The 15,703-nt window shown below is 39.5% G+C and overlaps 1 protein-coding gene across 4 annotated transcripts in view; it reads left to right on the top strand.

The window, feature by feature from the left end:
- Window positions 1-15,703, top strand: part of GPSM2 (G protein signaling modulator 2) — a 58,229-nt gene that overhangs the window by 40,702 nt on the left and 1,824 nt on the right. For all 4 annotated transcript variants that reach the window (XM_032422133.1, XM_032422125.1, XM_032422107.1 and 1 more), the window contains 2 exons: window positions 1,005-1,164; window positions 2,198-2,415. In XM_032422133.1, coding sequence (XP_032278024.1) covers window positions 1,005-1,164; window positions 2,198-2,415 — 378 coding nt within the window. The remainder of the gene's footprint in view (window positions 1-1,004; window positions 1,165-2,197; window positions 2,416-15,703) is intronic.

The following is a 15,703-nucleotide window of genomic DNA, read 5'->3' as shown; positions in this document are numbered from 1 at the left end:
CCTTGTTTTGGTGGCTTCTTCCTCTTCACCGCCCCTACCCCCTATAGTTCATTATCCCCTGAGTACTGCAGGCCTTTGGACTTGCATATTAATCAGTATGAAGCATATCTACCCTGCAAATGCTAATTCATTCTTCAGGAGCCAACTCAAATATCACAGTTTCCCCTGTGTCCCTTAAGAATTAGTTCTGCCCTTCTCCTGAGGCCTATAACACTTTATATAAATGTACCTCTACTATAATATTTACATCATTATGAAAAACAAAATACTTTTTATTAAACACTGCAACTGTCATTTTAAGCTTTGAAGCTTTCCAAGTAAAATAGGACCAGTTCCCCTCTGCCCCAAATACTCATTTATTTGAAGTTTATATATTTTTTCAAGATCTCCAAATCTTTAATAAAGGACCTTGGAAATTATTCTTTCTTAGTTTACAGTTCTTAGATTAGTTTACTTTTAAATTCTGTTGTAGAATCTTAGAACTGAACTTTGAGCCTGGGATCACTAATATTTACGTAATTCATTCAGTATCTGAAGCAGTTCCCCAGAATGAGGTACCTTTTTTTTTTTTTTTAAGATATTTATTTGAGAGAGAGAGAGAGAGCACGAGCAGGATGGAGGGGCAGAGGGAGAAGGAGACTCTCCACTGAGCAGGGAGCCCGATGTGGGACTCGATCCCAGGACCCTGGGATCATGACCTGAGCTGAAGGCAGATGCTTAGCTTAGACTGAGCCACCCAGGTGCCCTGAGGTACATTTCTTTAGCCCTGGAAATACAAGGATTAATAACTATACATAACTAGAATAAAATATAATTAGAAATGCTTTTTGTTAGTTGGATTGAAATAACTTTATTACCAAGGTTGCCATCTTGAATTCTTTATAATGAAAGTGTCAATTTTTATTTTTAATCTTCATCCTTTACCTTTTGCATATGTATGATATTGTTCCATTGATGATCTGATGATAATGCTGGAATATTTATATTTTCTCTCAATATTTCAGAAAGTCAGTACAGATACTATTGGAGATGAAGGGTTCTTTGACCTGGTAAGCCGATTTCAGAGCAATCGGATGGATGATCAGAGGTGCTGCTTACAAGAACAGAGCTGTGGGCCAGCTTCAACTGCAGCTTCTTCCACTCCCCCTAGAGTGATGCTAAAAAGTGAGTTATCTGTGCTTCTACCCCCCTTTTAATAGTTCCTTGTGATAGTGATTTCTTTCTGAGAATTTAGTTCTCATCAGAGCAAGTACAGTAAATGAGCCTGAACCCAGGTTTATTGGAAATGGTGGTATTTCTTCAGTTCAAAACAAAGTTTTGTTTCAGTTTCCCTAGGTTTATCTGATTTTAGTCCACCGCACTTTCTACTAACTATAGCATACTGTCTCCCTAGATTCTTTGGGACTGGGAAAAAAATCTAACTTTAAAAGTAAAAATAGTGAAGGGAAAAAATTTAAGTTATACATACAATTCTATGTAAAACACAAATGCTTCCTATTTGGATTTTAAAAAGCCAGTACAGACTGAAGCCGAACCTATGACTAAGGCTGAAGCTAAGGTGTGCTTGAGCCGTAGAAAGGTCTAAAATGGGTTACTTAAAATTTTCTACTTCAGCTACCAAAAGACTTCCTCTGCCATAGACTAGGACTTATCAGCAACACTTAACTCTTAGTTAGCTAAATGGTTCCTATCCAGGGCATAGAATAAAAACACTGTCTCATTCATCCTCACGTGAGAAATTATCTAAGAAAGACAATTTATTACCTTCCAAAATCTAGCTCCAGATCTTATAAAGTACAATTTTTTTTTTAAAGTAGGCTCCACATCCAGCATGGAGCCCAACACAGGGCTTGAACTCATGGCTGTGAGATCAAGACCTGAGCCAAGATCAAGAGTCAGACAGTTAACCGACTGAGCCAGCGCCCCTTGTAAAGTTAAATTTTGAGTGGGCGTTAGATAAAAGTAAATACAGTCAAATCTGAATAACATCAAACTGGATCATCTGAAGTCCTCTGGGATTCATTCTTCCCTCCCTGCCCATCTAGTCAGGCCCCAGCCTATCAGTGACTCTGAGTGAGAGATAAAACAGGGGGACAGAGTGGATGCTGGGACTGAACAAGGCAGAAAGGAGTTATATGTGTATTAAAAATACGCCTAAATATTTTTATAATGCTATGGATTTTTTTCCTATTCATAGCACCATCTGTTTCCATGGTATCCCCCAACACGGATGAGTTTTTAGACCTTCTTGCCAGCTCACAGAGCCGCCGTCTTGATGACCAGAGGGCCAGTTTCAGTAATTTGCCAGGGCTTCGTCTGACACAAAACAACAATAAGTCTGTCCTTGGCCACCTGATGACTAATGACAACAAAGAGCCTGATGAAGACTTCTTTGACATCCTTGTAAAATGTCAAGTATGTATGCATATTTGTGTCAGTCTGTGTATGGCTCAGATGCTGTTGGGAGCTTTGTCACTATTATAATTCTAATTTGGGAAAGGCTCATTTTGTATCAGGGACACACTTATTATTCAGGGGTCCATCACACACTATATAGATCCCTGTGATGGCTTTTTACTTTATTTTGGGTGGTGAGGCAAGGTGAGATGTTGCTGATGACTCTCTGAGCTGTGGTGGAGAGGAGACTGTGAAGGGTATAAAAGGAGATCTAGAAAAGAGCCCCTCTTAAAAAAAAAAAAAAAAAAGCCCCTCTTTTCTAAATGTTAGGAGAAAGCATTGGGAGCAGCCAGTGATTAATATGGGAAGAGTCTAGCTGGGGCCCTCTTTAGAGAACTTTAGGAGTAATGCACATATTGAGATAGCTTTCATTTTTTAGTTATTTTAATAATTATTTGCCAAAATGGTTAAGGAATATCTCAAATGGCTTGAAGAGGACCACAAGAAAAATAACCATTATTTTTACTAAAGAGACATTTCCTCTGCCCAACCCTAATTCTGTGTGTTTTCTCATTCTTAAAAAGATGAGGTGGTGACACATATACTACCCACCTGTCATTCATTCAACAGAAAATTATTGAGCATCTGTAATGTTCTCTGCACTATTCTAGACATTTGAGACACATACTTGGCTTTTAAAGGATCCTACATTTTAGTGTGAGAGATAGCAAAAAGTCTGTACATGTGTATAGATATTCTACGTCAGTTACTGATAAGGTGCTATAAAGAAAATTAAAGCAAGATAAAGGAGTGGGGTATCCAGGGGTGGTGGTGGTTAGGGAAGATGTTTCAGGATTGGCATATGAACAGACATCTGCATGAGGTGAAATAGTCAGCCATGTGAATATTTAGTGAAAGTGTTCCATGCAGAGACAACAAGTCTCTTCTTGGATATAAAAGGATAAGGGAGAGTGGTAGGAGATAAGGATGGAGAAATAACCAGCCTATATCTTATAGGCCATGAGGACGTCTTGTATTCCAAATGTGATAGGAAGACATTGGACGGTCTGAAAGATCATCCTGGCTACTGCTGAAAGCATGTGGAGTGGCACAGGGTGTTAGTAGAAAGACCAGCTAGAAAAACCAATATGGGTAATTCAGGCAGAAGATACTTGTGACTTTGACTAGTGTAGTGGTGGCAGTAGTAGTGATGATAAGCAGTCAGAATAGGGGTATATTTTTGAAGTTACGGTTGACTGGAAAGACCTGTTAATAAACTGGATGGAGGGGAGGGTATAAGAATCAAGTAGGGCTCCTATCTTTTTGGCTTTGCACTGAGTCAGTGAATGGTACGGTTTACTGAAATGGAGAAGAAAAACAGGTTTGGGAAGAAAAAGCAGTTCTGCTTTACTTTAGATACATCAATTTGAGTTATGTAAGTAGATACTCAAGTGGCAATGTTGAGTAGGCAATTGGATATAAAAAATCTGGAGTCCCAGAGAGAAAAGATTTTTGGGAGTCATCAGCATATAGCTGGTATTAAAGCCTTGGGAAGATAGTATCTAAAGAATAGATAAATAGGAAGACTAAGCCCTGGGAATTCCAAAATCTAACTGAACAGAGGAAGGTAAGCCAGCAAAGCAGCAGTCAGCCCAGAGAGTAATAGAAGCAAACTGAAGAAAGTGTTTTAAGAACACTGCTAAAAAGCCAAGTAAGATGATGGCTGATCTACTAGATTTGGCAACATGGAGATTATTAGTCATTTTGAAAGATACTGTTTTAGTGACATGATGGGGACAAAGGATTGAGGGGGTTGAGAACATGGAAAGTGTAAAAGGGGAGATGATAGTGGTTTTTTTTTTATTTTGGGAGTTAATACTGCATGAATGCTGACAAAAATGATCAAGTAGAGGGAGGAACAAGTGATGCAGCATAGTATGGGATAGTTGAAGTTTTTGCGCAGATGAGAACGAAAGCAGAGTATATGTCTATAGATTTGGAGGTAGTTGTAGGTAGGAATTCTCTCTGGTGGCTTTTATTTTGTTAGCAAAGTAAGAAGTAGGGCCATTAGTGGACAGGGAAAAGTAACCTGAGGACTCATTTGAAATAAGCCACTGAAATAAGACAGGTCAGTAGAGTGGTATATTTTCTTTGGGTATAACCAACTGCTTAAGGATACAGAGATTTAATCAAGGTCAGTATTTTGACAGAATAGGATGGAGGGGGAGAGAAGTACATACCAGGGAATTACTTTAATAAGGGACTTTGGAATCTAGGCTGCATCTAAGGGAAGTAAGGAAATAAAAGGTATGGAAGTGAAAAGTAACAGCGATCCCAGTGGCTTTAAGAAATACTGAAGACACATCCCTAATAACAGACCATCAACATAGATGAAGCAAAAATTAACTGAAGGGAGAAATGAACATTTCTAAAAATAGCTGAAGGTTTCAAGACCCCCCTCCCCCCAATAACAGGACAACCAGGCAGATGATAAACTTGAACAACACAGTAGGCTAACTACCTCTTACAGAACATACATTCTTTTCAAGTGCACATGGGATATTCTCCAGGAAAGACCATATGTTAGGGCCACAAAGTAAGTCTCAACAATTTTAAAAGACAGATATCATACATAGAAGATACTCTGACCACAAAAGGATGAAGTTAGAAGCAATAACAGAAGGAAAAATGCAGAATTCACAAATTTGTGGAAATTAACCAGTAGGTAAAGAGGAAATCACAAGGGAAATTAGAAACTACCTAGAGACTGATGAAAATAACACAATATTCTAAAACTTTGGGATGCAGTGAAGGCAGTATTCAGGAAAATTTTATAGCTGTAAGAAGGAAAATCTCAAATTAACAACCTAACTTCACAGCTTAAGGGGCTAGAAAATGAACTAACCTAAAACTAGCAGAAGGAAGGAAATGGAGAACAGAAAAATAGAAAAAAAAAAAATCAAATCTTAAAGCTGGTTATTTGAAAAGTTTAACAAAACTGGTAAACATTTAATACAACTGGTAAACATTTAACTAGAGTTAAGAAAAAGAGAAGCCTCAAATTACTAAAATTAGAAACAAAGGTGGGGCCATTACTCATATTCTACAGAAATAATTTTAGGAGAATACTATGAATGATTATATGCCAACAAGTTGGATAACCTGTATGAAATGGATAAATAACTAGAAACACAAAATCATCCAACACTGAATCATGAATAGAAAACAGACCCATAATCAATCCATAAGGAGATTATATCAGTAATCAAAAACCTCCTGACAAAGAAAAGCCCCAGACCTGATGGCTTCACTGGTGAATTCTACCACACATTTAAAGAACACCAGTCCTCATACTCTTCCAAAAAACTGAAGAGAAGGAAATACTTCCTAAGTCATTCTGTGAGGCCAATATTGTCCTGATACCAAAGCCAGACAAGACACTACAAGAAAACTTGAGACCAATATCCTTTTTGAATATAGATGGAAAAATCATCAATAAAATACTAGCAAACAGAATCCAGTAAACGGATTATACACCATGCCCAGGAGGGATCTGTTCCTGGAATGCAGGTATGGTTCAACATAGGGGAATCAATCAATGCAATACATACACATTAATAGAATAAAGCGGAAAAAACCACTTGATCATCTAAATGAAGAAAAAGCATCTGACAAAATTCAACAGATTTTCATGTTAAAAACACTCAACAAACTAGGAATAGTAAGAAACTACCACAACATAATAAAAGTCATTTATGAGGGGTGCCTGGGTGACTGAGTCGGTTGCAGTGTCTGACTTGATTTCAGATCAGGTCTCAGTATTGTGGGATCAAGCCCCATGTGGGGCTCTGCGCTCAGCATGGAGTCTCCTTGTCCCCCTCCCTGTGCCCTTCACCCTGTGCACATGCACATGTGCACACGAATAGATTAAAAAAAAATCATTTATGAAATATCCACAGCTACCATCATACTCAGTGGTAAAAGAAAAAAACTATTCTCTAAGATCAAGACAAGGAGTCCACTTTCACCACCTCTATTCAACATAATATTGGAACTTCTAGTAGAGCAATTAGGCAAGAAAAAAACTCCAGATTGGAAAGGAAAAAAATTATCCCTGTCAGAAATGACAGTCTTAGATATAGAAAACCCTAAAGATTTCACCAAAGCCCACAAAAAACCCTGTCAGAACTAAGAAACAAATTCAGCAAAATAACAGGATACAAAATTAATATCCAAATATCAGTTGTGTTTCCATACACTAACAATGATGAACAAGTTATTACAAGTTATTGGGAGGGGGGAAATTAACTTTTTTTTTTTTAATTTATTTATTTGACAGAGAGAGATAGAGAGAGAACACAAGCCAGGGGAGTGGGAGAGGGAGAAGCAGGCTTCCCACGGAGCAGGGAGCCCGATGCAGGCCTCGATCCTAGGACCCCGGGATCATGACCTGAGCTGAAGGCAGACGCTTAACGACTGAGCCACCCAGGCACCCAGAAATTAACAATTCTTACAATAGCATCAAAAAGAATAAGCTACCCAAGAATGAACTTAACCAGGGAGGTTAAAGACTTGAACAATGAAAACTATAAAATGTTTCTGAAAGACATGAAAACCTCATAAATAAAATGGAAAAAAACTCACGTTCGTGGATTATAAGACTTAATATTGTTAAAATGCCAATACCACCCAGAGTGTAATCTACAGATTCAATGCATTCCTTATCAGAATGTAAATAAGGTTTTTTACAGAAACAGAAAATTCCACCCTGAGATTCCACAGGAACCCAAATAACTGAAACAATCTTGAGCAAGCAGAACAAAGTTGGAGGCCTCACATATCCTGATTTCAAATTTTACTACGAAGCTACAGTAATCAGTTATGGTACTGGCATAATGACAGACATATACACCAATAGGAAAGAGAGCCCAGAAATAAATCCTTGAATATGTGGTCGAATGATTTTCAGCAAGTATGCTACGACTATTAAATGGGGAAAGGATTCTCATCAACAAATGATTCTGGGAAAACTATCCACATGCAAAAGAATGAAGTTGGACCCTTACCTAATACCATATATAAAAACTGATTCAAATGGATCAAAGACCTAAATGTAAGAGCTAAGACTATAAAATCTGTAGAAAACATAAGGGGAAAGCTTCAAGATTTTGGATTTGGCAGTGATTTCTTAGTTATGACACCAAAGGCACAGGCAACAAAAGAAGAAATAGACAAACTGGACGTCATGAAAATTTAAAACTTTTGTACATCAAACAGTTTTACAAAAGTAAAAAGGCAACTCACAGAAAATATTTGCACATCATATAAACGATAAAGGATTAATTCAGAATATAGAGAACTCTAAAACTTAACTACAAAAAAAGCTATTTCAGAAACGGGCAGGGGCGCCTAGGTGGCTCAGTCGGTTAAGTGACCGACTCTTGATCTCAGCTCAGGTCATGATCTCAGGGTCATGATACTGAGCCCCATGTTAGGCTCTGTGCTAGGCGTGGAGCCTGCTTTAAGATTCTGCCACTCCCCCCCCCCCCAAAGAATCCAAACAGACATTTCTCCAAAGAAAATATACAAATGGCCAATAATCACAGGAAGGGATGCTCAACATCACATATCATTAGAGAAATGCAAATTAAAACCACAACGAAATACCATCTCACACCCATTAGTAAGCTATCATTAAAAAACAAAAAAAAAAACCCACCAGAAAACAAGCATCAGTGAGGATGTGGAGAAATTGGAACTGTCAGTGCACAGTAGGTGGAAATAGAAAATGGTGGAGCTGCTATGAAAAACAGTATGGTGGGACTTTCCAAGATGGCGGAGGAGTAGGAGAACTCAGTTTGGTCCCAGGAATTCTGCTACATATCCATCAAATCATTCTGAACACCTGTGAACTCAATTGCTACAATTCTACAAATAGAAAGGCAACCACACAAGATGGAAAAACTCACCTCAAAAGAGAAGAGGCAGTAATGACTTACCAGGGACCTACTCAGTATAGATATAAGTAAGACATTGGAACTAGAGTTCAGAATAACAATTATAAAGACACTAGTTGGGCTTGAAAAAAGCATAGACGATACTAGAGAATCTCTTTCTGGAGAAATAAAGGAACTAAAATCTAATCAGGTTCAAATCAAAAAGGCTATCAGATGCAATAAAAAAATGGATGCTCTAACTGCTAGGGTAAATGAGGCAGAAGAGAATTAGTGATAATGAGGACAAAATCATAGGGAATGAGAAGCTGAGAAAAACAGATAAACAACTACTGGATCATGAGGGAAGAATATGAGAGAGAAGTGATACCAGAAAGTGAAACAATATTAGATTAATTGGGATCCCAGAAAAGGGGGGGGCATGCAAATTATAGCTGAGAAGTTTCCTAATCTGGGGAAGGAAACAAGCATTCAAGTCCAGGAGGCACAGAGAACCCCCCCCCCAAAATCAATAAAAATAGGTCAACACCTCAACATATAATAGTGAAGCTTGCAAATCTCAGAGACAGAGGAAATCCTGAAAGCAGCTCGGGACAAGAGGTCTATAACCTAAAAGGGAGAAACATTAGACTGGCAGCAGACCTGGCAGGCCAGAAAGGACTGGCATGATATATTCAGGGCGCTAAATGAGAAATATGTAGCCAAGAATACTTTATCCAGCTAGGAAGTCATTCAAAATAGAAGGAGAGATAATAAAGCTTCCAGAAAAAAACAGAAACTAAAAGAATTTGTGATCACTAAACCAGCCCGGCAAGAAATATTAAAGGGGATCCTTTAAGCGAAGAGAGAGCCCAAAAGTAACATAGACCAGAAAGGAAGAGAGATAATATACAGAGACAGTGACTTTATAGGTAATTCAATGGCACTAAATTCCTATCTTTCAATAGTTACTCTGAATGTCAATGGGCTAAATGCCCCAATCAAAAGACAGGGTATGAGAATTGGATAAAAAAGAAAGACCCATTGATGTGCTGTCTGCAAGAGACTCATTTTAGACCCAGAGACACCTCCAGATTGAAAGTGAGGGGGTGGAAAACCATTTACCATGCTAATGGACATCAAAAGAAAGCTGGGGTGGCAATCCTTCATATCAGACAAATGAAATTTTAAATTTTTTTTTTTTAAAGATTTATTTATTAGAGAGAGAATGACAGAGAATACATGAGGGACGGAGGGTCAGAGGGAGAAGCAGACTCCCCGCTGAGCAGGGAGCCCGATGTGGGACTCGATCCCGGGACTCCAGGATCATGACCTGAGCCGAAGGCAGTCGCTTAACCAACTGAGCCACCCAGGCGCCCCTGAAATTTTAAATTTAAACCAAAGATGGTAATAAGAGATGAGGAAGGACACTATATTAAAGGGTCTATCCAACAAGATCTAACAATTGTAAATATTTATGCCCCTAACATGGAAGCAGCCAATTATATAAACCAGTTATTAACAAAATTAAAGAAACACACTGATAATAGTACAGTAATAGGAGGGGACTTAAGATTTATTTATTTGAGAGAAAGAACAAAGAAAGCACAGGAGAGGTGGGGAGGGGGGGAGAGAGAAGCAGACTCCCCACTGAGGAAGTCTGGGCTCAATCCCAGGGTTCAAACTCAGGGCTGAATCCCAGGACCCTAAGATCTATGGCCTGAGCTGAAGGCAGAAGCTTAACTGACCGAGCCCCCAGGCACCCCAATAGTAGGGGACTTCAACACCCCACTCACTACAGTGCACAGATCATCTAAGCAGAAGATAACAAAGAAAAAACGGCTTTGAATGACACACTGGACTAGATGGATCTCACAGATATATTCAGAACATTCCATCCTAAAGCAGCAGAACACTTTTTTTTTTTTTTTTTTAAGATTTTTATTTATTTATTTGACAGACACAGCGAGAGAAGGAACACAAGCAGAGAGAGTGGGAAAGGGAGAAGCAGGCTTCCCGCTGAGCAGGGAGCCTGATGCAGGGCTTGATCCCAAGACCCTGGGATCATGACCTGAGCCGAAGACAGACGCTTAACAACTGAGCCACCCAGGTGCCCCCCCCTTTTTAAGATTTTATTTATTTGACAGAGCACAAGCAGGAGGAACGGCAGGGAGAGGGAGAAGCAGGCTCCCTGCTGAGTAAGGAGCCAGATGCGGGACCTGATCCCAGGACCCTGGGATCATCACAACCAGAGCCGAAGGCAGACACTTAACCAACTAAGCCACCCAGGTACCCCCAGAATACACATTCCTCTTGAGTCCACATGGAACATTCTCCGGAACAGATCACATACTGGGTCACAAATCAGGTCTCAACTGGTACCAAAAGACTGGGATCATACCCTGCATATTTTTGGACCCCAATGCTTTGAAACTGGAACTCAATCACAAGAGGAAATTTGGAAAGAACTCAAATACTTGGAGGTTAAAGAGTATCCTACTACAGAATGAATGGGTCAACCAGGAAATTAAAGAAGAATTTTTAAAATTCATAGAAACAAATGAAAATGAAAAAACCTTTGGGATGCAGCAAAGGCGGTCCTAAGAGGGAAGTATGTAGCAACACAAGCCTTTCTCAAAAAGAAAGGTCTCAAATATACAACCTTACCTTACACCTAAAGGAGCTTAAGAAAGAATAGCAAATAAAGCCTAAACCCAGCAGGAGAAGAGAAATAATAAAGATTAGAGCAGAAATCAATGAAATAGAAATCAAAAGAACAGTAGAACAGATCAACAAAACTAGGAGCTTGTTCTTTGAAAGAATTATTAAGATCAATAAACCCCTAGCCAGACTTATCAAAAAGGACCGAAATTAATAAAATCATGAATGGAAGAGGAGAGATCACAACCAACACTAACAAAATACAAACAATTGTAAGAACGTATGATGAGCAACTATATGCCAACAATTCAAGCAATCTGGAAGAAATGGATGTATTCCTAGAGGTGTATCAACTACCAAAACTGAACCAGGAAGAAATAGAAAACCTGAACAGACCCATCATCAGCAAGGAAATTGAGGCATTCATCAAAAATCTCCCAACAAACAGGAGTCCAGGGCCAGATGGCTTCCCAGGGGAATTCTACCAAGCTTTTAAAGAAGAATTAACACCTATTCTTCCGAAACTGTTTCAAAAAATAGAAATGGAAGGAAAACTTCCAAACTCATTCTGTGAAGCCAGCATTACCTTGATTCCAAAACCAAAGACCCCGCTAAAAAGAATTACAGACCAATATCCCTGGTAAATATGGATGCAAAATTCTTACCAAGATACTCGCCAATAAGCTCCAACAGTACATTAAAAGGATTATTCACCACAACCAAGTGGGATTTATCCCTGGGCTGCAAGGTTGGCTCAACATCTGCAAATCAATGTGATACAATACATTAATAAAAGAAAGAACAAAAACCATATGATCCTCTCAATAGATGCAGAAAGAGCATTTGACAAAGTACAGCATCCTTTCTTGATTAAAACTCTTCACAGTGTAGGGATAGAGAATATCATAAAAGCCATATATGAAAAGCCCACAGTGAGTATCATTCTCAATGGGGAAAAACTGAAAGCTTTTCCCCTAAGGTCAGGAAAATGACAGGAATGTCCACTCTTAACACTGTTCAGCATAGTGCTAGAAATCCTAGCCTCAGTAATCAGAAAACAAAAAGAAATAAAAGGCATCCGAATCGGCAAAGAAGAAGTCAAACTCTCACTCTTTGCAGATGACATGATACTCTATGTGGAAAACTCATACAGGAATTAGCAAAGTGGCAGAATGTAAAATCAGTGCACAGAAATCAGCTGCATTTCTATACACTGAAAAAGAAGAAAGAGAAATTAAGCAGTCGATCCCATTTACAATTGCACCCAAAACCGTAAGATACCTGGCAATAAACTTAACCAAAGAGGCAAAGGATCTGCACTCAGAAAACTATAAAACACTCATGAAGGAAACTGAGGAAGACACAAAGAAATGGAAAAACATCCCACGCTCATGGGTTGGAAAAACAAATATTGTTAAAATGTCTGTGCTACCTAGGGCAATCTATACATTCAATACAATCCCTATCAAAATACTATCAACTTTTCTCACAGAGCTGGAACAAATAATCCTAAAATTTGTATGGAACCACGAAAGACCCCAAATAGCCAAAGGAGTGTTGAAAAAGAAAACCAAAGCTGGTGGCATCACAATCCTGGACTTCCAGCTCTATTACAAAGCTGTAATCATCAAGACAGTATGGTACTGGCACAAAAACACATAGATCAGTGGAACAGAATAGAGAACCCAGAAATGGACCCTCAACTTTATGGTCAACTAATCTTCGACAAAGCAGGAAAGAACACCCAATGGAAAAAAAACCATCTCTTCAACAAATGATGGTGGGAAAATTGGACAGCCGCATGCAGAAGAATGAAACTGGATCATTTTCTTACACCATACATCAAAATGGATGAAAGACCTAAATGTGAGACAGGAATCCATCAAAATTCTAGAGGAGAACACAGGCAGCAACCTCTGTGATCTCGGCCACAGCAACTTCTTGCTAGACACGTCTCCAAAGGCAAGGAAACAAAGACAAAAATGAACTATTGGGACTTCATCAAGGTAAAAAGCTTCTGCACAGCAAAGGAAAACAGTCAACAAAACCAAAAGACAACTGACAGAATGGGAGAAGATATTTGCAAATGACATATCAGATAAAGGGCTAGTACCCAAAATCTATAAAGAACTTACCAAACTCAACACCCAAAGAACACATAATCCAATCAAGAAATGGACAGAAGAGGGGTGCCTGGGTGGCTCAGGTTCAGCATCTGCCTTCGGCTCTGGTCATGATCAGATCTGGTCCTAGAATCAAGCCCCCTCCTGGGCTCCCTGCTCAGTGGGGAACCTGCTTCTCCCTCTCCCTCTGCAGCTCTCCCTGCTTGTGCGCTTGCTAATAAAATCTTTTTAAAAAAAATTTTTTTTTAAAAATGGGCAGAAGGCATGAACAGACATTTCTCCAAAGGCAACATATAAATCACCAACAGACACATGAAAAAATGCTCAGCATCAGGAAAATACAAATCAAAACCACAGTGAGATACTACCTCACACCAGGTCAGACATTTAGTCAGAATGGCTAAAATTAACAAGTCAGGAAATGACAGATGTTGGTGAGGATGTGGAGAAAGGGGAACCCTCTTACACTGTTGGTGGGAATGCAAGCTGGTGCAGCCACTCTGGAAGACAGTATGGAGGTTCCTCAAGAAGTTGAAAATAGAGCTACTGTACGACCCAGCAATTGTACTACTGGGTATTTACCCCAAAGATACAAATGTAGTGATTCAAAGGGGCACCTGCACTCCAATGTTTACGGCAGCATTGTCCACAGTAGCCTAAACTATGGAAAGATCCCAGATGTCCATTGACAGATGAATGGATACAGAAGATGTGGTATATATATACACAATGGAATACTCTCAGCCATCAAAAAAAATTAAATCTCGCCATTTACAGTGCTGTGGCTGGAACTAGAGGGTATTACGCTAAGTGAAATAAGTCAATCAGAGAAACAATTACATGATCTCACTCATAGTGGAATTTATTATTAACAGGATCATAGGGGAAGGGAGGGAGAAATAAAACAAGACAAAATCAGAGGGAGACAAACCATAAAAGACTCTTAACTATAGGAAACAAACAGGGTTACTAGAGGGGAGGAGGTTGGAGGGATGGGGTAACTGGGAGATGGACATTAAGGAGGGCACGTGATGTAATAAACACTGGGTGTTATATACAACTGAAGAATCCTTGGACTCTACTTATGAAACTAGTAATATGTTAATTAATTGAATTTAAATTAAAAGAAAAAAATAAGCTTAACAGTGTTCCTTGTCAGCAAGCCTGATGAAAAACTGAATAATGAGACAATGGAAACCAAGACTGCCTTTAAGAAATTCTCAAGATTAGGGCGCCTGGGTGGCTCAGTTGGTTGAGCGACTGCCTTCGGCTCAGGTCATGATCCTGGAGTCCTGGGATCGAGTCCCACATCGGGCTCCCTGCTCAGCGGGGAGTCTGCTTCTCCCTCTGACCCTCCTCCCTCTCATGCTCTCTGTCTCTCATTCTCTCTCTCTCTCAAATAAATAAATAAAATCTTTAAAAAAAAAAAAAAAGAAAGAAATTCTCAAGATTAAAACTCAGCTTAAATGTTAAAAAAACAAAACAAGGGGCGCCTGGGTGGCTCAGTCAGTTAAGTGTCTGCCTTTGGCTCAGGTCATGATCCCAAGGTCCTGGGATGGAGCCCCGCATCAGGCTCCCTGCTCAGTGGGAAGCCTGCTTCTCCCTCTCCCTCGGCCTGCCACTCTCCCTGCTTGTGCTCTCTTTCTCTCTCAAATAAATAAAATCTTAAAAAAAAAAAAAAAGTATGGTGGTTCCTTAGAAAGTTAAAAATTACATTATCCAACAATCTCATTTCTGGGTATATATAACCCAAGCAGTTGAAATCATGGATATGAACAGATATTTGTACACCAATGTTCAAACAGCATTATTCACAATAGCCAAAAGATAGAGGCAACCAAGTGCCCATTGGTAGGTGGATAAAATGTGTATACCTACACAGTGGAATATTTTTCATCCTTAAAAATGAGGAAAATTCTGAAACAAGCCACAACATGGGTGAACCCGGAAGGCATTATGCTGAGAAGCAGGCAGTCACAGGAGGACAAATACTATACAGTTCCATTCATATGAGGTAAAGTAGTCAGATTCATAGAGACAAAATAGAATGGTGGTTGCCAGGGGCTGGAGGGGGGAGAATGGGAGCTACCGTTTAAAGGTTTTGAGTTTTGGTTTTACAAGATGAAAATGTTCTGGATATGGATGGTGATGACCACACAGCAGGATGAATGTGCTTAATACTAAACTGTACATTTAAGAATGGTTAAAGTGGCAAACTTTATTTTACAATTAAAAAAAAAGTTTCCTGGGGGATTACTGTCTAGGCTGATCTGGAAAATTAGAGGTGGCAGTCAGCATGGGATGTTTGAAATCATGCTTGTAAAGACAATGCAATTACTGAGAGTGACCAAGTCTGGCCTATGACCACGGGAGCTAATGGATAAGGCAGAGGTAAAGAATGAAGACAAGAGAAGAGGTCCAGGGACCCCAGTGCCCAAGTGTTGGATGAGTTGGAGGACAGTGAAATCACCACAGCATAAAGGCAGGAGAAATGAAGTGTGAGCCGGGCGCGTGTGTGTGGCGGGGCGGCCGCTCACAAGGAGGCCTGTGAGGGTCCCAGGGCTGCGGGGTTAAATGTGAAGGCAGGTC

This window comes from Phoca vitulina, unplaced genomic scaffold (genome assembly GCF_004348235.1).
Source record: "Phoca vitulina isolate PV1807 unplaced genomic scaffold, GSC_HSeal_1.0 scaffold2, whole genome shotgun sequence".
In the NCBI taxonomy this organism is placed as follows: Eukaryota; Metazoa; Chordata; class Mammalia; order Carnivora; family Phocidae; genus Phoca; species Phoca vitulina.
Note: the sequence above shows the minus strand (reverse complement) of the source record. Positions and strands in the feature narration are given on the sequence as shown.